We start from the raw sequence: 27,581 nt of genomic DNA on the forward strand, positions 1-27,581 counted from the left end.
TTCCCATAATACAAGAACTAGGGGCCACCAAATGAAATTAATGGGCAGCAGGTTTAAAACAAATAAAAGGAAGTTCCTCACACAGCGTGCAGTCAACTTGTGGAACTCCTTGTCTGAGGAGGTTGTGAAGGCTAGGACTATAACAGGGTTTAAAAGTGAACGGGATAAATTCATGGAGGTTAGGTCCATTAATGGCTATTAGCCAGGCCAGGTAAGGAATGGTGTTCCTAGCCTCTGTTTGTCAGAGGATGGAGATGGGTGGCAGGAGAGAGATCACTTGATCATTACCTGTTAGGTTCACTCCCTCTGGGGCCCCTGGCATTGGCCACTGTCGGCAGACAGGATACCGGGCTAGATGGACCTTTGGTTTGACCCAGTACGGCCGTTCTTATGTTTTCTAGTATAGAGTCGTGTTCCAAACTCTCCAGTGTTCTGTTCTGAGTTCTCTTTAAGAGATCCAAATGAGAGAGTTACATTATACGTAATGACCCTCTGCATCAATAGTTTTGTTCTTTGGGGAGTTTGAAATTGGTTCTCATTTGAGCATGTGAACATCTATACTGTGTCTGATGCCCTCCCTGCTCCCTGTTAATTTTGTATGTGCATTGGCACCAACAGCAGAGAATGGAAAGCCGTCTCCTGACATCCCAAGTGACCTCAGCAACAAGCTTTGTCCAGAAGTTAACTAACTCTGGCTTCAGAATTCTTGTGCATCACTTAGGCACCTAAATAAGGGACCTGGTTTTGATTCCTCCGCCCCCCTCAAATGCTGAGCATGCATACTTCCTGTTGACATCAGTGGTAGATTTACATGTTCAGCATCTTTAGAAATAATCAAGTCCCATATTTAGTTACGTAAATATGGATTTTGCTGTATATATTATAGGTACATGAGTTAACTTTTCACCTTGGTATTTAAGGGTATATATTTAAGGCTAATTCTCCTATAACTGAATTTTGTTCATTTGGAATTTTATATTGTGTTTGCTTTTCCATTTTATGGTGGTTGTTTTTTTAATTCAACCCCATGTGCTCTTGCTTTAAATCGGCACTTGGGTACATGGCTAGAAAATCCTGCCTGAATTGTGGGGCACAATTATCTATTTTGGAGTTTACTGTAGCTAGATGCATACAGCCCAGCCAATGCACCTGTTCTATAGGGTAAGTGTCTAATGGAGGAAAAACACACAAGACCTTGAAGAGAATATGTTTAGGACTCTTTTCCAGTTGCTTCAATACCTTTCCCAACCATTGAACAGTCCTAATGGGAAAACAATAACCTCGGGTTTCTTTTTCAGACAGTAAATTCCAAACCTTACAGACAGGTCTTTATTGGTTGCTTTGCCAGCTGCTGAAAATGTCTAAGCATTAAACTCATTTGTTTTGTATCTCTTGTGATTAAACTGATTAAATATAAACAAAGAGACTTCTTTTCCCCTTGCCTAGTGATTTTGCTTTACATGTACAGCATCTTCAGAGAAAGGGGAAAATCATCCCAGATTCTTTCCCAGAGACTTGGGGGAAAGGGAAAACGGCTGTTTCTAGCCTCAAATTTGGTACTGAGATTAAAGCTAAGCATGTAACAAAAAGGTAGCACTGATATCCTGGTGTCATGCTTGGCTGTGCGGCTTATCACCAAGACAGTCTGGAACATGGAACCATTTGTTCTGGTTTGTGCTTACAGTCTTTCAGCCTGCTTGTGAGATGTTAACCTGGAACCCCGGGGGGGTGGGTGGGGGAACTATTGGCCCAAGCCATATGCTTTTTTGTTTTTTTATAAGATTGGGATGATTACTTTTTTTCCCTAGCCCTATGAATCACCAGCCCAGGGAAACATTTAAACAATTTATTTAACAATATATTTAAAGGAGATCCTTTTCTGAGGACTAATGTGACCTTGATCCAAACCCTTTCTATTTTTAATCAGCTTTGAAGCCCCTATGGCTATACGGCTCTCTACAGCTGTTCATCAAGTGGCTTGTTGCCAGTCACCATAAGAGATTCCACTCCATGAGTTCTGAGGGCTCCACAGGCATAGCAGAAAGCCAGAAACACCATTCTGTGGCAAGACATTTTTTTTTTAATTTTCTCTTCTGATCCAGAAGAAGGCTCCACAGGTAATGAACCTGCAAAATTCCCAGAGCAAGCCCGATGGGACTGGATTTTAATAGACCCCTACATAAAGAATATAGCTGTTTAATGGACACACACTGAATGATAAACTACAGCCTCTGTGTTTCTACTGCAGTCCTTTCAGTTTTACATAAATATGTTAGCCTGTGTCTAGAGTATTTGGGTATAATCTCTTAGAATGTGTCCATGTTGCATCAGGGACCAATGATCTTATTTCTTGCATCTGAAGAAGTGGGTATTCACCCACGAAAGCTCATGCTGCAAAACGTCTGTTAGTCTATAAGGTGCCACAGGATTCTTTGCTGCTTCTTATTTCTTTAAGCACCCTTATGAGGTTTGCACCATTCATTTTCAAGGCTAGACTACAGTGGTAATGTTTTTTGTTTCCTTTTCTGTTTTGTCGATGCTGTGGTATTTTTGCTGCGTTTGGGGGGCTAGCATGTTTCCATATGAAATTCTGAAAAATTAGTTACTTCCATACAAGCCAGCGTTTCCATATATTTTCCCCTGTTCGTACATGTCATGCATTCTACTTTTCAAAGTCAAAATGCCTCTCCTCTACTTAAAAACGCACCTCTGCCATTAAGATATAAGATTGATAAATAATCCATTGAATCACCAGTGTGTCATTAGTTATTGCTTCTGCAGTGAAATATGTACCTTTCCTGTACTAATGAAGTGCAGCTGCATTATAAGCATAAGGTATCAATGGAAATCTTATAATGATTTAATGTTATTTACTCAGCCAGTTAAAACCTTATCTTAAAGTAGTGATGCAGTTGTAGCCCATGGAAGTCATTGGCCTTTGGATCGGGCTCTTGATGTGGAATTAATAGACGGAAAAGAAACTGAGTTTTACTGAAATAATCAAATATTGTCATGAGGTTTATCTTTTCTAAGGTAGACGTTAAAAATACATGGGCTGTTGTCCAAATACCTGTGGGGATTCATGAGATTGAGGTAAAATGTGGTCATTTCTACAACCTTTCAGTGATTAAAAAGAACACTCCATTTTAAATGTTCTTAAGCTTATCAATATGGATGTTCTTTCAATAATCATTATGGATAGACTGCTAATAACCAAATGATTTACAGTTCTGAGACAGAGCTTCCTCCAAAAGGTATGAGACCAGCTCCTTAGCAGTAGATTCCAGAGTTTATTATATTCAAATTCCTGAAATAGCAAGAATGAAGCTTGTAAAAGAGGATCAGGCTGCTTAAATGTAAAAGAATTTCATCTCTTTTTATGTGCAGAGTACTGTAACAGATCCATGCCATGGTGTGGCAGAACTGGTAAACTTCTGTCTCTGCAGTGAACAGTGTTTTATTTCAGATTGATCACATCTGTAGAACATAATTGTTATGACAAATGCTTGAATGGGTGTGGAAACCTTTTCTTCGAATGCATCTGGTCCTTGCTTTTTTGGTCTTAAGCAGTGGTGGTCAGGGTCTGTGTAAATCTGTCAATATTATTTATACCATGTGTGATCTTATTTCTGACTGTAAGTACTACCATTTTATTTTATCAAAGGTGTTTCTGTGATTAAATTTATATTGTGGCTCAATAACAGTGCAGAGAACATAAAGCCTCCAGTGGGTTTTAGTTCTGTTTGAAAGTGGATACCAGAGCTGCACTTGGTATTGGAGACAGTAAAATTGGATAGTGTTTTCTGACCATAAAGCTTTTTGCTCAGTCATTTCTTTACTTTCTCCATGACCAAAATGGAAACTATTTTTGGACAAGCATGTTCCAAAATATTTTCTATGATTACAGAGTTAAACATAACATAAAACACCCAAGCTCTTCCTGTACTAACAGGAGTTATTCTGCCCCCAAAACTCGTGCTGACTTTAAAGTGAACGCCTCACATACTTACCAGGCAACTACCCTGGCTCTCGTGTAAAATATCTCCAAGAAGCATATTAAATGTGCACATGCAATTAGCAATGCCTTTTCTCCATATTTGTATTTTTCCATGACGGTATTCCATGAAATGCAAGACTGTTTTCTTGAGAGAAAACTAGGAGAGAATGAAATATTAGAGTTGGACTTTGAGAGCAAAGAGAAATAATGGTGTTTATAAAATATTAGCATATTCTATTAAATGATCAAAAAGGATCAGCAGCTGGGCTGCCTTGAATGTGGGTGCAGAATCCACATATTCAATTATTATGATATATTATAAATTGCAATAATTAAATGTCCTGGATTACATGCACACAGAGACATTTAACTTTTTATAACCAATAAGAATTAGCACTTTGCACCTCAAGATATCGATAAATGCCTGAGTGTCGGGCATCACTGCCTAGTGAACCCGCTGTCTCCAAGAGTCATTTGAATCATGATTTGGGGTATCAACATGTGTATTTCTCCAGGCATAACCTTTGTGCCAATAATAGCCACAACCATGAATCATTTCTGATGATGGGTGTCAGGAAGAACAGGTGGTGTCTCTCGGATGTAGTCCTTCCTTTGGAGAACACATCCAGTATAGATTAAGACCAGCCACACACTAAGGACAAGTATTTCTGTAAATTCAATATAAGTCTTCCCTATGCTTTGAAGAAGCTTATCAAAATATCTGGTTTGTCTTCCACCAGCCTCCTCATACTGTGATCCTTCTGCTGTAAATAGAGCTTTGCTGGAAGGCCTGCTGAATATTTAGGTCACACTATAAGTTTCTTTTCCATGTTTCTCTCTTTTCTGCTGTGGGATACAGACTTTCTCTCTGCTCCGGAACAGAAACAAAGAGGAGGATACTCTACTATTTTGCTCTCTTGGGAATTCTGCCTGGAGGACAAAGCTCTTCCACTAGCTTTTATGAAGTACTAGATGTTTCAGTCCCCCTAGGGTGACCAGATGTCCCGATTTTTGGATCTTTTTCTTATATAGGCTCCTATTACCTCTACCCCCCGATTTTTCACACTTGCTGTCTGGTCACCCTAATTCCACCTCTCGTGGGTACAACTTGCCTGTGGTGCAACTAGGAATGGAAATAACATGTCTTTCCACATTTCATGCTAGGGGGCTTTTGTGTTTCACCAATATCTAGGAAACTTGCTTAAAAAAATAGTACACTAAGAGAGTTTGTAGCGCACTGGAACTCTCTCTAACTCCAAAGTAAAGTTAAAAATATTGTAATATTTTACTCATTAAGGAACACGAAAGATTTTAATGCAAACAAAATAATCTTGAGTTTTTTGGTTTTGTTTTTCATACCATCAGAAGTATCAATTGTAGAATCCTGGGAGTTTTTTTGAGGGACCAATTTAGTAGCAGCTAAAATTTCACTCATGCAGCTGTCTGAAACTACAGCTGTGCAGCTCCCCTTCCTGAAGGGTGGCATTCATTGGTTCATTGATACTAGTTTATAGGCCTATTTTGTAGCTATTTCCTTCTTTATTATTCTGGTGGTATCAGCAATGGTGAAACATTAGTGGAAGGCCAAGGGGCTGAGTTCTTGTTTCATTAGTGCTTTGAGTGCAATTACTATCATTGTAAAGCCACTGGACACCCAACGTTCTTGGAAGAAATGTGTGTGTTACGTTTGGCAAGATAAGCTTTATTGGGCTTTTAGATTTCCTATTTATCTTCCCCAACACACCTTCTCCTCCCTACTATTCTGTCTGAGCTAAGTCACTCTCTTGTGCATCTTTTATCGAGAAGGCAATGACTTGCTTAAAATTGGGGCCTCCGAAAAGAGGTGACCAAAGAGTCAGCACTGAAAATTCCTATAAGACTTCATCATGCAGTTTTAACTTACCTAGAAGCACTTGGGTGCTATAGAAAACCCCAAGTAGATAGAGAAAGAAGATATATATTTTGCTGTCTAAGGATCCAGATTTGGCCCCTGCATGATTTTGATAAAGAGCTAAACAGGAAACTTCCATCATATTTGTGTCACTTTAAGCTTCAATCAAAGCAAACTCAAAGGCCTGCAAACATTCCTTGAATTTCACTTGTGCTGGTGGAGTACAAGGTGCATAACCAATGTTCTGCCAGAAGCCCTTTCCCTTATACATCGAGAGAAGTGCAGCTGGTGATCACAATTATAGTAGTAGATCATGGAAAGGGAGGTAGGTCTCTCAGGTTGCAGGTCCTGAGGCCTGGTCTACATTAGCAAATTAGTTCGGCATAACTACATTGCTCAGGGATGTGAAAAATCCAGTGCCCTGTGCAATGTAGTTAAACCAACATAACTCCTGGTGTAAACAGTGTTAGGTCAATGGGAGAATTCTCCCGTCAATCTAGCTACTGCCTCTCAAGGAGGTGGAGTACCTATGCTGATGGGAGGATCCCTCCCGTTGGCACAGGTAGTGTCTTTCACTGAAGTGCTACAGTGGTGCAGCTGCGCTGGTGCAGCATTTTAAGAGTGTAGACTAGTCCTAAGTCATTTGAGGGTGCAAACCAACACCTTTAATTCCATCCAGAAGTCAACAGGCAGCGAGTGCAGATCAGAGAGCCACTGGCGCATGTCCTTAGGTTATGGATAGGCCACTTAACAAGGAGGCAGCTGCCTAGGAAGGAGTGTGTTAAGCTGTTTTGTTGTCAGCGTGCATTCTAATGATTGAGTTGTTGTTCATTATTTATATTATGGTAATGCCTAGAGGCCTCTAAAAGGATTAGGGCTTTACACGCAATAAAAGTCTCTGTGGTGAATCTAAATAGACGAGACAAAGGGTGGGATAAGATGATACAACTTACAAGCCCTTGGAAATGATGCACACAGAGGTTGAGTGGCTTGCCCACAGAAGGCCTGTGGCAGAGTTGGGAATTAAACTCTGGTCTCGTGAATCCCAAATCCAGTAACTTAACCACAAGGCCGTCCTTCCTTCTGTGTCTGTCTTGGTTTCTCTTAGACTAATAATTGTACACACACTTTTTGTTTCACTTCGATGGTGTTGAGGGTGAAACCTGTCATATTTGATAGTTAGTTTTCAAAACTAATTGTTACCACTATGTGCTTGTGGTGCTTTTTCCTGCTATCTTCCAGCCACAGACTAACACAGTTTTGTGGCTCAAGCTTCGTACAACATCATCTCTGAGGTTGCATTGGTTACGAGGGTCTTGCTTTTTGCAGACTCTTAGGGCTGTATTTGTTTCCCACAATTTTCTGCATGTTTGTCTCAAACGAACCGTGAAATGATTCAGTGCCAGCATGTGGTTTTAATAACAACTGAATGTGGGCAAATGAAAGGATGGTGAACATTCAGTTTGACTTTTCCACCACACAACATGGGTTAAACTTCTAAGTGGGTTTGTCTTGCAACACATTGTCAGAGTTGGTTAACTACTCTTGGGTTACACGATGTTGAGGATGAGCTTTCAATGTATAACTTCCAGTGACTGTTGATTGGTTGAAAGTCCCTTCCTTAATCAAAGGCAAATTTGGTGTGGCAAGCTGATACCTGAATTTCCCCAGTGAATCATCGTGTTCAGTTTTCTTTTGGTGAGAGGCAGCTTGCTTTCCGATCTTGTTTAGCTGAACGCTCCACTCAGAAATAAACAAGCAAATCCATTTAATGGAAAAACGCATCGGGCATCCATGTCTCAGAAACCACTGCCACATTCCATGCCATCTGGCCTCTTTGATGGCAGTCTTTAGTGGAGATGCCCAGGATGCGAATGAGCAGCACATACTCTCATCTCTGGAGTAGAGGTAATGCAGGGAAGAGTTGGATGCTGACAAGCTGCTGTTCCTGTGCTCTAGATAGACTGAGGATCTGTGGAACCAGTTTCTTTCCGGAAAACGTAAATAAACTGCACCAAAAAAGAATTTGTGCCCTGTACTGTTACTGGATGATGCATTCAGATGCCCTTACGAAGCTTTTCAAAAGCAGGTGGTTGTTCTGATATTTCAGAAATATTAGGCCCCTACTTCCCTTCCTTTGCCTGATTATTGGGGTTAGACGATAACATCCCAGCAACCTGAGCCCTGAACAGGATCTTTCTTGTATGTCAAACAAGGGGAGTTCCCATTAGACTGTTTTCTGACTCCATATTCCTCCCCCGTTTCCCCCAAAGTGAGGGCTTCATTGTGGTTCAGGCTTCACATTGTTTCACTAGCAAATTATTGTTTAAGTCTGTCTAGATGGTAAAATTCACAGTGAAGTCTGCCTTTAGCCAGTCTTTGAGAGTGGTGTGCACAGGTGTATAAAGCCTGGAAGTGCTTTGGGGGTAGTTTATCGGTAGAGCAGGAAAAAAATGTGTGTGGGTGGGTGGGTGGGAAAGATACAGCAAGGGGGAAGAAGAAGAAGTCTATTGAAATCAACAAGATCCAGGATCAAATTCCAAACCCCTAAATTAGCAAGGCATTTTAGGCCCATTCATAAGTCCCGTTGCTAGTGGGACTTAAGCACATGCCTAATATTAAGCATCTGCATAAATTGTTGAACAGGGATGGACTGCTGAATCAGGGCCATCGAGTGCAGAACAGAGGGAGGGGACAGTTGCAGTAGCATAGGTGAGTTTAATAAGTCATAGTGTATTAGGTAATATGAGCTGTAGTATTCATGATTCTTTTCTTTTTAAAGTAAAAAAAAAATCATTATATAAATTGTAATTGGGAAGGCCACTGGACAGTCATAGGACAAGAATGATGGCTCCCGGATTCCCTGCCACCAGCGCAAGGCGTTCACTCCTCAGAGAGGGGGAAATAAGGGGAAGAGAAGGAGAGGGAGAACAGCAGTGCAGCAGGGCGTCTCTTGTTATACAGATTCGAAGTAGTGCTGGGTAAGTTGGTGTGTTCTGCAAAATAATGGTAAAAGCGAATACAGCAAGCAGGATGGATGAAGGCCATTTTATAGAGAGGACTTTCCGAGGTCTCGATTGCCATGTTTGCTTAATTGGGAGAAGAACTTGCCTAGCAAGATTTCTTGGGTGTACAAATGAAGTGAAATGACAGATCAAGGTTGCTCTGTCAGGCTGTGATTCAGCAAATCACTTGCATGCCTAGACCCTGCTCCTGCTCCGGTTGACTTCAGTGGTGTAGGAACAAGGCCTTAATGGGGCTACTTACCTTACCTTAAAGTTAAGCACGTGCATAAGAACTTTGCTGAATTAGGGCCTTATGTGGCTTGTCTTAAGTTGGCTGTCCAGTTTCCCAGGCATCCAGTTTCTCTAATGTCAAAGTGGAAGAGGTAAGCAGACCGGAACTTGGAGAAAAGAAACCCTGTTGGAAATGGAATTTACAATTATTAGCAGAGCACTGGAAAGCAGCTTCCCATTTGTGACCTATCGCCAGTAAAATGTGTGGTACAGAATGCTGGTCAGCAGCTACTAAACAGTTCACTGGGGGGGTTCTTACACCATCCCCCATACGTGACCCTTTTCATTGTGGAGGTATCCTTTTCAGTGTTTACGATAAGCCCCTACTACCTTTGCACTACTCAAGTATACGTGGGCTGAAATTTCAGCCACACTGGTATTCTCCTTGTCACAAGCCCTGTCTCTGGGCCATGCCTCAGTTTCCTTGCTGGCTATAGAAATCATGAAACTTTACCTTCAATAACCCCTTGTTCGGGGGGACTTTAGACTAACTTAAAAAATAGTTCTTGGCTTCAGTTTTCTCCTCACCAGAGTCTTATTCATTTCCTCATCTTCTCTCATCAGTAAATGACTAGTAGCCCCTCTCGCCTTTCCCGGCTCAGCTGCTCTGCCTCCATCCGTGCTGGGATTCGGTCTTTACCTGCTCCCGCTCCTTGTCAGCACACTCTTCCCCTTCCTTCTTCCTGCCCTGGAGCCAGGCTCATACTGTAGGCTCCTCTGGTCCAAAGGCAGACACCAGGGACCCCTGGCAGTTCCCTTGGGGCTTTCGCTGTCAGCTCTATGCTCTCATTCAGCGCATGTCCCCACAGAGGCCTGTTCCACCTCCTCGGGGTTCCTCCAGCCTGTAACAGCCACACAGAAAGCCATTCTCTCCCCAAGGCAACTTTGTCCTTATGCTGTTCTAGGAGTCTCCTAACTCAGCTGCTCCATTACTAAATTATCTACAGGGGAGCACCTGATTGCTCCCAGGTATCATATTTCTGACAATGTTGTCATGGGCCAGGTAGACTCTGGTCCTTCGTGAAGAACCACTGGCCCCAGGATGCCCGCCCCCCTTTCTTAGCCATTGTAAAGCGCTGTGCCAAGAATGGTCAAAGCGCTGGGAGAGGAGCAAGGGATTGAAAGGGAGTCCAAAATCGAATGTAGAGTGAACCTAAGTTCGGCGATTGAAGTGTGAGGAGCCAGATCCTTGGGAATCTTACAGCCTACGGTCAGTTCTCGGGGTCTGAAATTATAGCCAGCTACAGCCCTAGATCTCCTTAAAACTTGCCACTGAATATTAATACCATTGCTAAAGATGAAGTCCATATCACCATCCCTCCGACTGAAACGAGCCGCAGCTTTCTTTGGAGTTCCTTTCTCAGCACTGTTCAGTGAACCAGCCTTAATGGGGGTGTGGGGGGATTGCTGTCATTAATTCTCTCCATACCAAAAATGGATATGAACAGTTGTATGTTCACAATGCACCTAGCCACACTGGCTCAGTGCCTAGATGCATACAAGTCCTCTGACCCTGTTTACAGTTCTTCCTTTCCCAACACATGGACCTTGTTCCTTTATCAAAAAGAGAGAGTTCAGACTGCGAGAGCATTGTCCTTTCTTTAGGCTGAAAAACACATGAATGGCTCACTCTTTAAAATACTGTACAGCTGGTGAAAAAACTGATTATTGTGCAGTTTGTATTGATATCCTTGTGAAAGTGCAGAAAAAGGACTAAAATTCTTTAAAAGCCATAATCACCAGACAGAACTAGCAACATATTTTCAGAAAATATATAGGCATCTAAATAAGAGGCTTGATTTTCAAAATTGCTGCATGCAGAACAGTTGATAAAACCCCCTTTGATTTTACCAAGAGCAGAATTAGATCAACACTATGTTTATAAGGCAAAAGGGAGTTATACACATGCTGAACCCGCTGTCTACAGGTGCTTTGTTCCATAGTGCACATTCAGTGTATAAGGGACCGATCCTGAATGGGACCTTTGCTTAAGTAAAGGCTGCAGGATCAGGTCGTGTGTTTTCATATTCTGGAAGGAAACGTATTGCTCTGTACTACATAATTCTCAAGATGCTATAGATAATAACACCTGTATTCAGTTATTTTATCTCTGCGCTCATCGAGCTATATCTTAAAGGAGCTGTCACGACCATACTCATCTGCCTCTGAGGCGTATCCTGAAGGTAATTGATTACCTAATAAAATATGCATTGTGACAGTAGGTGGAATTTGGAAGTTAATTTGCACCCCTTAAATGAGGGCTTCTAAAACTATAATTACTCATGAAAGGAAGAAACGAGTTCTGTCAGTGGTGCAAATGATTTATAGGAAATAAACTGTCCCAGAGGTGGCACTTACACTTGCAGCTTCTGTACTGCCTTGGAAATGAAATTTCCCCCTCTCCGGTGTGCTGTGCATTCTGAGGCAAATCCTCAGGTCTGGCGGAGCAGGGCTGGCCCAGAGCCAGTTACAACTGTCTGCCATCTTGGTTGCTCCCGGTCTCTGTGAGGTGTGGGACAAGGCATCAGGCAAAGAGGCTAGTGGCATCAAAAGTGACAAGCAGCTGACAAGTCCAAGCAGTTCTACTGCGTGAATTTGGCAGAGAGATCATCAGTTACCTTGAATAAGGGGAGTATCTCCGTGTGCTTAATTATAGAAGTTCAGAAGGGCCCTGTGTCTGAGACGTTTTGTGTGTAAGGGGGGTGTGCGGGCGTTTTGAAAGTGAACAGAGAACTTTCCAAAGGGGAGCATTTAAAACTCTTTTGTCTGCAAAAATTAGCAAATATTTTCATAAAAACGTGACCTGGAAAATGAACTTGTCCTCTGACATGGGGCTATGCCAAGTTTGGAGGCTCAGTCCAGTTATTAAAGCATGAAATGGGGGAGGGACAGCGGAAGGGAGGTCTTTAGTCCTGCAATTCTCAGTGCAGCCTTAACCATGAAATGGATACCGGCAACTCCACTGTGTAGACTAGAATATAAAATGCCACATGTGAAAACCTTACATTGCTCTGGAAGTGTGTGTGGGGGAGTAGGACATAGGGAATTTGTGTAATACCTAGTCTTGTGTGACACTTTTTTACCAGGATAGGTCTTTCTAGCACATTTTAAGTGTTATGTCATAAAATTAACATTTTGTTACATTTTATTCCCCTGTGATTTGATGGACTCTCATTTCTTAGAAATGCCCAAGGAGTTGTCAATCCAATTCTATAATGTAAGACCTCCTTCTGGGAAATGCTGCACCCCCTTCCCGACCCCAAATTCCCATAGATTTCAGTGTGAATTTAGGGTACTCAGCACCATTGGGCCTGATCCAGAGCCCATAGCATGCAGTGGAAAGACTTCACTGGGGTTTAGCTCATGTCCTTTGAAAGCCACCTGTATGATGGTGAAGTAATTTACAATGATATTTTATACAGGATTGTTTCTCCAGGTCAGATGCAGCTGATGCTGAAATGCGCTGCTAACTCAAACAAAATAGATGGCCATTTGGAAGATTTCATTTGATGCTGTCAGGGTAGAAATTCCACGCTTCAGTTTATGGGAACTGACATATTGCAGACAATTTATGTGAGCAAAATATATTTGTGAGTTGTACTGAGGAGGTCAGGTTTGTAGAGTGCGGTGCAAAACCCTGTCAGTATAAACTAAGGACTCTTTTCCTTCTGAAGTTCTACCACCGTGTATTTTTACTGGATTGCAGAAGTTTGGAAGTGCATTGGGAATATTTTTCATGAAACCAAGTGGCAAAAATTAAACACTTTGGAATGTGGTAGGGGGAAGGCAGTCCAACTACCTAAGCATGTTTCAATTTGCTTGAAATATGGTTGCCCTTTGCAGGCACTCATTTCATCTCCAGGCCAATTTTAACAGTGCACAGTGCAGAAATGACTAACTGTTATGACATGCCCTGAAACAACTCCGGTTCAGCTTGTGTAAATTCTACATGTGGGGTGCTTTTGGAGCTGACAGGTGGAATTTTATTGTGATTTTATTTAACTATTCTGACACAGTGAAGGCTTTTGTCATTTATCTTATTAAGTTACTATGTGTTGCAAGGCAAAGGAGCACGGTTGGTTTTTCATTGTTGTTTAAATCATCACAGAGTTTTAACGATGCAGGGACTGTACAATAAGATTTCAAAAGCTGTTGCTCGGTGTCTGGAAAAGTAAAAAGAATATTCTCAACAGCTGACTGCTTCCAAAAGAAGAAAGGTACTTGATAGCTTAACTAGTCTGCCGGGCACAGACATGTTATAGCTGTCGTACTCTGGCAGGGGATATACTATCAGTGATAGAAATGCCTCACTCTTGTTGTTGTTTGTTGTTTTATTTGTATTAGCATAATGCTTATGGGTCCCTGTCATGGACCAGTAAGGTTGCCAACCCTCCTGGTTTCGCCGGGAGTCTCCCGGACTCAGGCTCTATCTCCCTGAGGCTACTGAAGCCGCACTGGGAGATTTTAGGCGTTAAAAGTCCGACAGCGCCGCGGGGCTAAGGCAGGCTCCATGCCTGCCCTGGCTCCGCACCTCTCCTAGAAGCAGCTGGCACGACACTGTGGCCCCTGGGTTGGGGGCAGGGGAGGTCTCCGTGCGCTGTTCCCCCCCCCCCCAGCTCCGTAGCTCCCGTTGTCTGGGAACTGTGGCCAATGGGAGCTGTGGGGGCAGTGCCTGCGGGCAGGGGTAGCGCACGGAGACCCCCTCGTCCCCCCACCTAGGAGCCGCTGCCAGAGGGATGTGCCGGTTGCTTTCGGGAGCTATCTGAGGTAAGCGCTGCCCAGCCAGAGAGCGCACCCCTCATCCTCTCCCGCACCCCAACCCTCTGCCTCAGCCCAGAGCCCCCTCTCGAAGCCAGCACCCAAACCCCCTCCTGCACCCCAACCCCCTGCCCCACCCCAGAGCCTGCACCCTACACCCAAACTCCCTCCCACAGCCCGCACCCCTCATCCCCTCCTGCACCCAAACTCTGTCCCAGAGCCCACCCCGAACCCCCTCCCGTATTCAAACTCCCTCCCAGAGCCTGCACCCCCTCCTGCCCCCCAACTCCCCGCCCCAGCCTGGCAAAAGTGAGTGAGGGTGGGGGAGAGTGAGTGATGGAGGGAGGTGGGGTGCCTCGGAGAAGGGGCAGGGCAGGGGTGTGGCCTTAGGCAGGGGGTGGGGCGAGGTTGTTTGGGTTTGTGCAATTAGACAGTTGGAAACCTTTTGGACCAGGGACCCAATTGTGCTAGGTGCAGTAAAAACACAGAACCAAGATGGTTTAAGTCTAATGCATATTGGATCAAACTGAACTCATCCTGTAGAACACTGAACTGTTACTAGAGTATAATACATGGATCACAGCTTTTAGAAACGTGATGCAAGACTTCCAAAAAAAATCAGGTAATTTTGCCAGCTTTGATGCCCTCTGCCCGTCTCAGTTCATATGAGTGATGTCACACCCGTGTGTGATCATGCCAGAGCACTCTTCGAGCTTCCCCATGGCCACAAGGACCACAGCCTGCTCTTGTAGCATCATTTGAAGAGGGGCCTCTGCATATTACTGAAGACTCACTCTCCTCCGCAGCCCAACAGACTGCCAGTATCATTCTGAAAGTGTTTGTGTTAAACTCCGTAACTCCCTCTCCCCTTCTTTTTTAATCCTAGTTGAGCTCAGATGTTAAGTCTTCATTAGCATGCTGTGTATCACCTCGTTCTTGAGTCCAGAGGTCAGGACACAAGTTCAATAGTATTTTGAGGATACACTATATCTGATCAGGTTCAGTGTTAGTTATCTTCAGATAGAACACATCACCGGACATTGGCAATAGCAGGAGGGATGAGCTGGAGTGCCGATGAGAAGTGCAGTCAGGAAAGTAACTGAAATACTTCCTTGATGGATTGTATTTTATAAATGGACAACCTACCAAATTCTCAATTACTGAGGGACAGTCTCCACTCATTGATATGTTTTGTTTTCTATAACCAAATCTCTGCACAACTTTTCATGAGTGATGTACCCGAGTATTTGGATTCTAATATCTAAACTGTATTGTTAAATCTATTCACCTAAATTTGTGTTATTGCTGATTGTCATATGACTTTTACAAACAAACTTTGTATTTGTGGATAATCTAAGCACTATACCCAGATGTACAGACACTCTTTTCTTAACCTATGCATTATATAATTTTTTTTAACGTTAGCTTTAATAAAAGTTTTAAATCTGACATGACATTAGACAGCTATGGGAGTGGGGGAAACACCCCATTTGGAACAGAGCAAATGATTAAAGGTCTAGAAAACATGACCTAGGAGGGAAGATTGAAAAAATTGGGTTTGTTTAGTCTGGAAAAGAGAAGACTGGGGGTACAAAACATTTTTCAGGTACATAAATGGTTGTTACAAGGAGGAAGGAGAGAAATTGTTTTTCTTAACCTCTGAGGATAGGACAAGAAGCAATGGACTTAAATTGCAGCAAGGGAGGTTTAGGTTGGACATGAGGAAAAACTTCCTAACTGTCAGGGTGGTTAAGTACTGGAATAAATGGCCGAGGGAGGTTGTGGAATCTCCATCACTGGAGATTTTAAAAGCAGGTTAAACAAACACCTGTCAGGAATGGTCTAGATAGTACTTAGTCCTGCTATGAGGCAGGGGACTGGACTAGATGACCTCTCAAGGTCCCTTCAAGTCCTATGATTCTTTATTTCATTGCCTTGAGTTGTTGCACTGCATCTCTAGCGAGACTGTAAGCTCCTTGGGGCCGGGACTGTCTCTTCCTTTATCTGCGGTGTGCCATGCAGCTACAATCATCCACATCCTGGCAAATCCCAAAACGACATGGTCTTGCAGATTGAGTGCCACCCATATCAGTCTCTGGCTAGATCCTTAAGGTGGTTTGGCTGAATGTTCATTTTCTGTCCGTCACTGGTGATCTTAGCATTCTACCGAAGCTTCTGGTGCCCACGTGGTTGCTGGCTGTGTAGCAGCATTCCTTGATACACATGCTTTGGAATTCGTTGGTCCTCCATTCTGATAATTTGTCCATAGCAAGAAAGCTGCCAAACAGAACCGATGCTGATGGTGGCAGTTGCAGGTTTTGGCTTCAAATATCCTCATTTCTGATTTTCTTTTGCTACTTAATGTGGAGCAGCTGTTGATGATGATGAGGCTAAACAATGTCAAGCTGGTGTTTTTCACCCTTCTTCAATGCCCATGTTTCACTGCCGTACAGCAAAGTTGGTATAACCGTGGTTCTACAGAGCTGTGGCTCATGGCAAGCTTGATGTTGTGACATCCTCGCAGAGGCCACTGAAGGGCCTGAAACATGGCTGCAGCAGCTGCTATACGAGTGTCCACATCTTTTGAGCATTCCCTGGCACTGTCTGTGATGCTGCCCAAGTATTGGATGGGTCATGCCATGCTCAATGCCATGTCTGAACAGATTCATACTGAGCTGGTTATGAGCTGGAGGATGGTAGATGGTAATGGCCAAGGATTTACTTTTATCTAGATTTAACTACCAGACCAATGCATGCTGCTTCTTGCCCAACGAGATCAGCCATGGAGTAATGGCACTATGTAAATATTTAATATCAGTAGCCACAGGGAGACAGCAGCTGTTCCTTTTTTCATAACCTGGGCACAAAATCTCTTACACGTTTTAAAAATGAAATAACATAGCAGAGTTTGGTATTTCTAAAGCTTGATATAAATCTGCGATTTTCCCATCTGCCACATGATGGGGATAATGGTGTAAGATATATTAAGCATAGCTGTCTATGGGCTCGGATGCTTTGAAGAAGATAGTTCCAGCTGGATTCTAGTGGCTGCTGCTGTTCAGTGCTATTGTTAAGTTGTAGTGACTATTCTTGCAGCTATTCTTATGCAGTGGCTATTATACAGTGCTTTTTTCACCTCCGATATGATAGAATAAATTATACCCTTGACAGCTATGTATTCTTTAACAGCTGGTTAAATTGATTTTTTTTTCTTCAGAAGGGAGATGCACAGGATAAAATCCTTGACTAACTCAAGGCCCCCAACTCAGCAAAGCAGTTTAGTTCATCTCTATTCAGGAAAGCATTTAAAAACATGCGTAAGTCCCATTAACGTCAATGAAACTTAAGAATGTGCTTAAGCACTTTGTGGAATCGAGGGCCAAATGGAGGTAGAAGCAGAGCTGTAGAGGCTGGGTCATGAGGCATCCTGCCAGTGCAGGGAACCTAAAGCAACCTGCTCCACAGTCCTATTTACTGAAGGTCAAAAAAAGCACTTGTTCCCACCACCTGCGCGTACCATGAAGCTGGCTACCCAGGCTTCCTTGGAACTATGCAATAAGAGCAGAATTATTAATGCGACCCTTGTGTAGCACACTAGCATCCTTGCATTCTCTCTACCCACCGCCTCCACCTTGCCACACATGGAGCCTGATCCAAAGCCCATCGAAGTCATGTGGAAAGACTCCCAATGATGCTGATGAACTTTGGATCCAGCCCATGGGCAAAAGAGGGCTGTGAGTTTTCCTGTAGAATATTTAAAATGATCAGAGGGGTAGCCGTGTTAGTCTGGTTCTGTAGAAGCAGCAAAGAATCCTGTGGCACCTTATAGACTAACAGACGTTTTGCAGCATGAGCTTTCGTGGGTGAATACCCACTTCTTCGGATGCAAGTGGTGGAAATTTCCACCACTTGCATCCGAAGAAGTGGGTATTCACCCACGAAAGCTCATGCTGCAAAACGTCTGTTAGTCTATAAGGTGCCACAGGATTCTTTGCTGCTTCTATTTTAAATGAGATTCTGAAACCTCCTAGAGAGAGGGAGAGAACTGTGTAATTTACATGGAGAAGAGCTGCATGAAATAATTCTGTTGTGTCCTATTTGGGAGCATTATGTAGTAGTGTAACAAGAAAACTATTCTAGATGGACACACTTGGAAAGGGGAGAACATATGTTCTTTTCCATTCTGGTAAGTAATGTCGCTGTTACTCTGAGGGCAGGTATCTTCCCATAAATATTCTCATGCTGATGTCAGTGCAGTTATCGATTCACTGATATCTGGTTTTATTTGATTGAATATTTACTTCATGAAGCAACACTCACCCCCAACATATACTCCATAGACCCACCTCCCCTATGGCAAGAAACTCTATACGATTTGTTTTAACTACCTTCATTTTATTAATGCTCCTTGTATGTGCATTACTCAAAGTTCCCATTCCCTTCAGTGGCAATTTTTTCTGGGTAAGGAGTGCAGGACTGGGCTCTGAAGAATCTTTCAGGTGCATCGTAATTGAAGATATAACACTATTCCAGTATGGATGCCTGCCTTTCAGGCATCTTTCCATAAATTAATTCTTTTGGGCCTCATTTTGTGTATCCCTTGAGGGTCTGAGGTAACAGCTGCTTGTATGACAGGTTTCTATGGCTGTACTTTAAACAAACAAAAACACAGAGAAAGTACCTAAAATATCTTTAATGTTATGGAATCAAATAGAACTGCTCCATTGGACCATAGTGCATAGCCAAGTATATTTAAATAATTCATTAATATGTTAGCTTCTTCAAATGTGAGGCGTTTTTTGTTTGTTTTTTTTCCTTTCTATGTGTGCTTCAGAAGACTTTTCCAGAAATGTTGAGTTCCATGGTTAAGGATTCTACTGTTATGTTTTTTTCATGTGAACAAAGATTAGTCCTTCATGGTCCTAAACTGAATGCATGTGCATGACTTACAGGCATTACCTACCAATAAATAGGAGATTAGCTGCGGCTTGTATATTTCCTGATCAGTTCACATTTTTTCAGATGGCTCATTGTTATCCTGTTTCCTTTAACGATGGGACATTCTAATGAGTTTGCCATCTGACATGCATCTGCTTCCTGTTAGACAATGCCTTCATTCTTTTAGAGCTGCTAAACTCATCTGTTATCCTGAAAGATTTTTATCTGTGCCTTAAAAACAGCATGTACAAGTTGATGTTGGAATATTTATTTTCATTGTGCATTTTTTGGGTATGCTGCTTTTTAAGAACAAATAATAAAACAGACCTATTTTGACAATGGGTGCTGTGGGGCTATTTATTGGGGAGGGGGGAGGAGAGAGTCTGCTAGAGTATTTGCATATTTGGGGTGCAATCAATCCTCCTCCTATTGAAGTCAGATTGGGAGCAGGATCAAAAGGATCTTGGGTTTGTGAAGGTTAACGTCCTATGCAGGTTATCTATGTAACCTCAGTCAATTTCTGTAAAGCTGCTTTGCCCTCCCGTCAAAATATCAGGGTGGAGTGGAGGAGAGAGAATTTTAAGGCTGTTCATCCCATCTCTATGATGAAAGTGCCTTAAATAAAACAATGGTCCCTAATGCTGTCAGTGAAAGGTTAAAGCATTCTGCACTCATTACAAGGATCTCTGTTAGCTGTCTCTCTCGTATTTAAGTTTATATCTGCCTCAGTGCTTCTCTTCTCCCCACCTGTTGCGGGCAGGCATATATCTGTGCTGGAGCTCTCACATATTTCCCCTTCATTTTTCCATATTTCCATAAAGAGACTGTATTTTTATTAACCATCCTTCTACCAGAAGAGGACTGGATGAGGATTTCCCTTTGTAACTTAGCAGAAGTGGTTTTTAAAAGAAAACCGCACTCGTTTTATGCAGTTTTGCAACATGAGCTTAAAAGATAAGTGTGTAATAGAGGTTCTCAACCAAATTAAACCACACTTTGCCACATAGAGTGTTTAATTTGTCAAAAGACTTTACAGATGCCAGCTAATGAATCTTCAAAACACCCATGTAGGACAGATGGTGAGTAATATTAATTTGATGATGGAGAAACCGAGGCAGAGAGATGCAGTGATTTCCCTGTGGTTGTAGAGGAAGTCTGTCAGAGCCAGGAATTTAATTGAGGAGTTCTTGTATCCCTGTCCTGTGCATAGAGCACAAGATTGCATCCCGTTACAAAGGTTAACATTAATGGTTCGAAAGACAGAGTTACAAATTGCCTGTGGTAGGTTTCTTGTGTAAGCATCAACTGGAGTCTGGCTTGTACTATTAATCCTCTGTAAAAATGAATGTTAGCAATATTGATATTGGTATTTTTACCACCATGTCATCTAGAGTTGCCCACCATCACCCGTATTAGCGATAGTGCCATTGTGCTACAGCAGTGGTGGAAGAATTTCCAAAGATCATTAGAGTACATGCCCCATTGGTGTTTTACCCCGGTTGGACCATGGCTGCTAATTATAGTTCTAATGCTGCACAGCCTTACCTATGCTGGCTGGCCCAGTTGTGTTGGAAATCACTGCAATGGGACCTGTGTTTAAACATGTTCTTTAGAAGATGGGGCCCTGGGGGAGTTCTCACTCTCTGGCCATTGTTGCCACTTGCTTTATTGTCTTTGTTGGAAACCTTTGTTTCTAAGTGCATCAATATTTATTAACTGAGACTTCACTCATTTATTTACCAGTGTTCTCTCTCTCTTACCACACTAAATCCTTTCATCTCTAAAAACTGCAGTAAGGACATCTACAGTTTGACAGCCTTTCGGTCATGCTTAAAATTACAAATTACCTTTGTTAGGTTTCTTGTGGAGTCTGCAGTGCATCAACTGGAGCCTGGCAAGCAGGATTAATTGAATGTAAAAATGAATGTTGACAATACTGGGTTTAGGGACCGTATGTTGAGTGGCTGTGCATTGCCGCTATGCACCATCACCTTCAATCAGGATGCTTTATACCACGCTGTATATAATCACATCTATTGCTGTGACCTGTGACATGGCCAAGTGAAAGGCTTACCTCATTTCATACTATCTTTTCAAATCCTATTATGGAGAAAGTATATTTATAGGTGGAATGTCCGTTGATCATAATCTAGATGCATTGTGTAAGTGCATGAAGGATTTTAAGAGGAGAAGACACTGAAACAGATTTACTATGATTATTAATTGAAATGTTTTGGTGTTAAATTCAGCCGAGAAACAGAGTTGTTTATATGACTGCAACTTGAACCTATCGTAAAAGAAGAACCATCTCGTGTAAAGGAGGCATTTTTCTTTTAATTACAGTCATAAACAAACAAAAAAAGGTTGTTTATTCAAAATGGAAGTTTACAGCTGTAATCTAGAAACAATTATGGAATATTTTCTATCTTCTTTTTCAAACTCTGAACTACAGTGTGTCTCTACACTGTTCTGCCATGATTAAAGTAGAGAAATAGGAAGATAAGACCGGTTTGACAACTGCTGCCCAGATACCACGGTGAGGGGCACCCTTCGCAAATATATGCTGTAGAACTACAGTGATGAGTGGAAATGCCATGTGTACAAATGCCTTTAAGTGAGACTGTTGGTGACACTTTCTAAAAGTGTTGGCTTAACTCTGCTCCCATTGAAGCCATTGGCTTCAGTGGCAATAGAGTTACGAAAATATCCTATTCCTAATAAATACATGATAAACAGCTGCCAGCATTACTGGTGGAACAACGTGCCCTAAAGGTATCACCGAGAGCAGTTTGTGTGACTGATATCACAAGTCATGAGGAGGGGCATGGCAAGAACAAGAAATCGTTGGATTCTGCTGATTTTGGGTCTTACTGCCCTTTTTTTGTGTCACCCCTTGTGCCAGACCCAGAAAGGATTTGAGTCTGTTACAACCCCCTGCTACACAACCTGGCTCTTTAGCTTGAGCTATAGAGACTCATGCTTTCAGCTCAGGACATCCCTAGTACAATCCCCAGTGTTGGCCAAGATGGTGGCTGTCACATAAGTGGAGAGTCATCCTGGATTTCAGCTATTATGGGCCTCAAATGCTCGGGATGAACTACCTCTGTCCCAGGGAAGTATTTAACCCACCAGTGAGATTGTGTCCTGCTCTGTGCCTTGTTCACTGAGATTGTGAGTTGGTTGAAGCTCTCAGCATGAAAATCTGGCACCTGAGCTGTAGAGACTCATGCATTCAGCTCTGGAGCTCCTTGGTTCAGTCTCTGGGTTACACACAATCTAGGCTCTTCAAGTCTGGGTGGGGGCAAAGAAGAAACCAGGCCTCGCAGCAGAAGTAGGCTTGCTCTGTAGCCATCAATACAGCCCCATGGGAGCAGTAGGTGTGCTGCTTCTGCACACTCACTTCCCAAGGAGCAAAGGCTCACCTTGCTTCCTAAACCGCTGAATTCTGTGGAGCTGCTCAGGTGCTTCACATTAACCACATGGCTCTGCTGAATGGGGGCCCAAAAGAGTGAAAGAGACCCGTGCAAGAAAACAAAGACCTTAACTCCTCTTTTAGGTGATTTTATTGTCTCCGACGGCTGTTCTCGTAGTATTTACTCTAGCATTTGTAACAACAGATAATTCCGAGAGCAAAGCCCCGCTGAATCAGACACACAGAGAACCTGAATAAACAAACATGCGCTGCAGATTAGTAAGAACATCTGCAGTTTTTATATTGGTTTGAGAACACATGCCCCATGATTTTTCATTTCTTATGCTTTTTAGGTTTTTAATATATTGCTAATAAAAGTTGGGAAAGGAAGGCACAGCTGGACTAGACATGCCAGGCCACCATTTAATTTCTGACTCAGAGGACGAGCAGAAGAGTAGTTTTATTGTATCCTAGTAGAGAATAAAGCCACATGCAAATTCCAGCCATGAACATCTGTTTCCTCTTTATGTAGAAGAATTCTAGCATTTTGAAGGGGATTCCAGTTTTGAATAAAGGGCCTGGCTTTATTTATTTATTTTTTCTTTGCTGCTCCTTCAACATGCTACCCCTCCGTCTGACTGCTGAGTTTCCCTCTGGGTGTTGTCAGCTTGTGATTTAACATCACAGATTTATCAGCATCGAATGGGCAAATTTGTAACTGTAGCCTGATAAAGTTTAAATTGCTTCAATCAAAACATTATTTTATTGCTATGAGGGGTATCAGTACTACTTCAATTTTCAATATTAATGCATCCATCTGGCAGTGTTTAAATTCATCCTTAAATTCATCTCACTTGCTGAAAGCTTCTCAACTCTTAGGTGAAACATACTTGCAGTTTGATTTTAAAAGCGAGAGTTTCTTTTTCTATTGCTGTTACTCTGGGCTGCAGCTGTTCTCAGTGTTGTTTTTTTAAAATCACTGGCTCTCAAAATATAAAATCCTTTTTTTTTAATCCACCTAATTCAGGAGAATTAAGCAGATCTTTGAAAACAATAAAAATCTGCAATAAATTGGATATTGGACATTAAAAACTACAGCTCCTGATAACTGGCTATTGTGTCCATCTATTAAACATTAGAATAATAATTTTACATATGTATGGGAGCTGCCCCTTTTTGGGGGGGTGGGGTGGGGTAGGATTTAATTCTATTGAATAAACAGTACAGTTATAGAACATCAAGCCAGACATGAGAACGGATACTGTCTGTCTATTTTATGTGAACATCAAATGAGAGATTTGGTGGAGCTAGCCAGAATTTCATATTTGCTGGCAGAAAGTTCTCCACATGTGTGGACCACATTTTCCTTGTTGTTTTAGGTTATTTCAGGCACAGATATCATTGCCTGGCTGGGTGTGATTCTGTTCTGTATCTGAAGGTTTTTGTAAGGAAAATAACAGCAAACGCAATCAAACCACAGTTCTTCAAGGGAAGAAGTGTCCCCAAAGTGAGGGGGTTTCTCACTTCAATTTCACTGTAAAAAGCTTGTGATAAGTATAATGAATTTATCACTGTATGAATTGCATGGTTAAAGAAAGTTCTCTTTTTATATGTTAATCTACTCTGGTGCGCTCTGGTCTTTTTAAAGGCATGTTGCCCAGTAGATTGGGCCAGAATGTAGGTTTTGTTTTGAAAAGTCTCAGGACATGTAATGTTAGTATATCTCTGGGAAAGTTTAAAATTTGATTAAAACAGGATTTGTGAGGGCTGGGTGAGGATTTAAGCTCCAGTCAGCAAGCTCCTTCTCACAGGTGGCTCCATGGGCCTGTGCAAACCCTGTTGACTCGCACCATGCAGAGTCTAAGCCCTAAACCTCCTCCTGCCATTTTGGAAATCCATCTTGTGAGGTGCATGAGGAAGCGAAAATGAGGATCAAAAGCAGGGCCGGCTCCAGCTTTTTTGCCGCCCCAAGCTGCGAAGCGAAAAAAAAAAAAAAAGATAAAGCCGATCGGCGACACTTCAGCGGCAGCTCAATTGCGCCGCTTCATTCTTCTGTGGCAATTCGGCGGCAGGTCCTTCACTCCCTCTCTTCCTCTTCGGTGGCACTTTGGTGGCAGCTCCAAGAGGAAAAGAGAGACTGAGAGACCCACCGCCGAATTGCCGCTGAAGACCTGGACCCCTTTCCATTGACTGCCCCAAGCACCTGCTTCCTTCGCTGGTGCCTGGAGCCGACCCTGATCAACAGTCAAACCTGATCTGACTTGTCCAAACTGAGAAGAATGCAGAAAGGAAACAGGCAACTCAAATGGTGAAAATCAAATAGAAATTTTAAACTTCTTTCCATTTGCTTGAAATGCATCTAATTAATAATAGAGATAAAACAAACCTTATTTTGAGAGCATCCCTTGTCTTCATCTTAACAGATTTTTTTTCCCCTACTCAGAGTACAATAGGAAGAAATTCGAGATTGTGTATGTATTAGGAGGCCTGTTTTGTTTGGTATAAACTGAACTTAGTGCATTTCCTTTTCTTCTCTTTTTTTAACAAATTGGAGTAAATATGATGGCTATTACATCTCTTTTCTGGTGTAGATGATAGAAGGTTATGTCACTTTTGATTCTGCAGTGCAAGGAAATGATGCAGTTAACTCCCATTTGACAACGATGCAGCAGCATGTGGCTCTATATCTGCTCATAAATATATTACGAGGCATTTCTGTCAAATATCTGGACTTTGTCACCCAAAATCGAAAAGGAAATTTAAGTGCTATGCTAGAGTTTCAGGGCCCTGATAAATAAGAACCAGGTTTGACCTTTCTTTTGGGCCTTTGAGATGCCACAAGGGATAGTCCTCTTTGTTCAAGATGACAAACTTCCTCTGAGATTTCAGTTTGTCAGTTCAATGTACAGCATCAGCATTGATTTCATCTCACTGCCATTTCCTGCCTGAATAGATAACAAATTTTCTGTGGCAGGTGTCTGTCAAGCTAAGTTTTGCCTGGCAGATTAACGGAATAGGCTCATTTATTAATCATTAGTTGCAACACAATAAAACAAACTTTAACTCTTCTGATGTTGGATAAATGTAATGTTTAGGGGCCATTTCAAACTTCCATGTAATTTAGATTTAATAAGATTTACATACCTCCACAATTAATGTTTCTAATAATCTACAGTTACTTAAATTATACTACTGTATTTTCCACTGCATGCATCCGATGAAGTGGGCTGTAGCCCACGAAAGCTTATGGTCAAATAAATGTGTTCGTCTCTAAGGTGCAAGTGCTCCTGTTCTTTTTGCGGATACAGACTAACACGGCTGCTACTCTGAAACCTTAAATTATACTGTATCTTACTATATCATTCCATAGATTTAACAAGACAGCTATTGTCTATATTAAATACTGGAAGCTTTTACAAGCTGAGGCTTGGCATTTTATCAGAAGTGGTGGTAATTACGTTGTTTCTTTGCACTCCTCTGTCTGTCTCCAGCTGTTGTCTCTTTTTATACATAGAGTGAAAACTCTTTAGCGTAAGGACCATCTTTTTGTTCCTTGTTTGTGTCTGGTGCCTACCACAATTGGGTTGTGATCTGTGAGTTGGGCTCCCAGGTGCTACCAAAATACAAACATAGAAATATAATAATATGAAGTGTTGTTGTAGCCGTGTCAGTCCCAGGATATCAGAGTGACAGGGTGGGTGAGGTAATATCTTTTATTGACCCAACTTCTGTTGGTGAGAGAGACACGCTTTCATGCTTACACAGTGCTGAAGAAGAACTCCGTGTAGCTTGAAAGCTTGTCTCTCTCACCAACAGATGTTGGCCCAATAAAAGATATTACCTCACCCACCTTGTCTCTCTCAATAATAATAATTAATAATTAATTATCCATTTTGGACAATAGAGACAATAAACTTGCAACCCCATTATGCCATTTTTAGCGTCCCTTTAAGACACTAAGCGTTCCTCCACTTTCAGATAATTATGTGTGACAGTGCATGTTATCCGACAGTTCCTCATCAAGCTGTGTTTGTGGCCTGAGTGGTGTGGTGCTTGAACCATCTTTATGGCTTCTTTGGCTAAAAGTCAAACTGAGAAATTCCCGGCACTAGATCATGCTAGTTATTGCTCTAACAGGCCACCCTGGTAACAAGACATTAACCTCTCAGCAGGGAACGTGATAAACAAAGTAAAAACTGCTTTAGTGAAACCAGTCCTCTAACAGCAGTGTACATAAAGTAATCCTTACAGATTTATAAATGTAATAAGCTACAGTTCACTGAGTGAACAATAACTGTTCCTAATTTAGCCAGCCAAGGAACATGCCAATCTAATTTGCTGTTGTGACTTTTTTTTCTTTACCCCCTCCAGATTCCTTTCTCTCTGGTGCAGTTTCCCCTTTGGGAGTCCTTAAAGGTAAGACCCATTAGCGTGTCAAGCCAGTGACATTAGAAATGCGTGCATCTTAGAAGCTTGTATGATAGCTTACCTAACTTGTTAACCACAGATATGGACATTTCAGAGAATGCATGTACAAAGCTAGTTTTGCATATGATAATCATTTGGTTGGATGTCTGAAAAAGACAGCAATCTAAGCTTTAATGTATGTCATGCAAACAAATCCCAGCGCTCTGCACTGACGATAAACACCCCAGAAGTTTTGTTTGCTGTCCTACCTAATGGTATCGATTTAAAATTGTCTGGAGCCATCAGTGTTGTCTGAATTTGCAACACCTCACTCCTGAAGGTAAAGAGGAAATTTTGAGTTGTGCAGAGGAGACTGATTAAATAAAATTGTTGCCAAGAGCCACCCACAATATGTCATTGGTGTTCTGATTGGCTTTGTACCAATTATTTGAAAGAATTGTTTAAAGAATCTGTAAATCAGAAGATACCTTAATAGAGCAATTTTCTAGAATGATGCAATTTTATATGAATGTTATCCCTCCAGTTGGTTGCATTGTTTATATAAGGTGAAATTGCTGTGCAACAAAAGGACTCGTGGTCTAGTGTTTAAAGCACAGAACTGGAGTTCATGAGATCAGTGCTCCGTTCCTAGCTGTGCTACTCACCATTGGCAAGTCATGTAATTTCTGTGTGCCCCAGTTTTCTCATCAAATGGTTAAGCTGCTAGTTCTGCACCTCAAAGGGAGGTTGGGGGGGCTAACGTTTGTAAAGTGCTTTGATGTCCTTGCACAGAAGGCAGAATAGAAGTGCAAAGTGTTGTTGCAGGCCATTGCAAATGTCATGGTAGGATTTAATATTTATATGATGGAGGGATTTTTTATT

At 42.0% G+C, this 27,581-nt stretch overlaps 1 protein-coding gene across 2 annotated transcripts in view; it reads left to right on the plus strand.

Moving 5' to 3' along the window:
• SLC25A26 (solute carrier family 25 member 26) overlaps positions 1–27,581 on the plus strand; it is a 125,665-nt gene that overhangs the window by 63,202 nt on the left and 34,882 nt on the right. For both annotated transcript variants that reach the window (XM_045023690.1, XM_045023691.1), the window contains exon 6: positions 26,664–26,708. In XM_045023690.1, coding sequence (XP_044879625.1) covers positions 26,664–26,708 — 45 coding nt within the window. The remainder of the gene's footprint in view (positions 1–26,663; positions 26,709–27,581) is intronic.

Source organism: Mauremys mutica, chromosome 7 (assembly GCF_020497125.1).
Source record: "Mauremys mutica isolate MM-2020 ecotype Southern chromosome 7, ASM2049712v1, whole genome shotgun sequence".
Taxonomy (NCBI): domain Eukaryota; kingdom Metazoa; phylum Chordata; order Testudines; family Geoemydidae; genus Mauremys; species Mauremys mutica.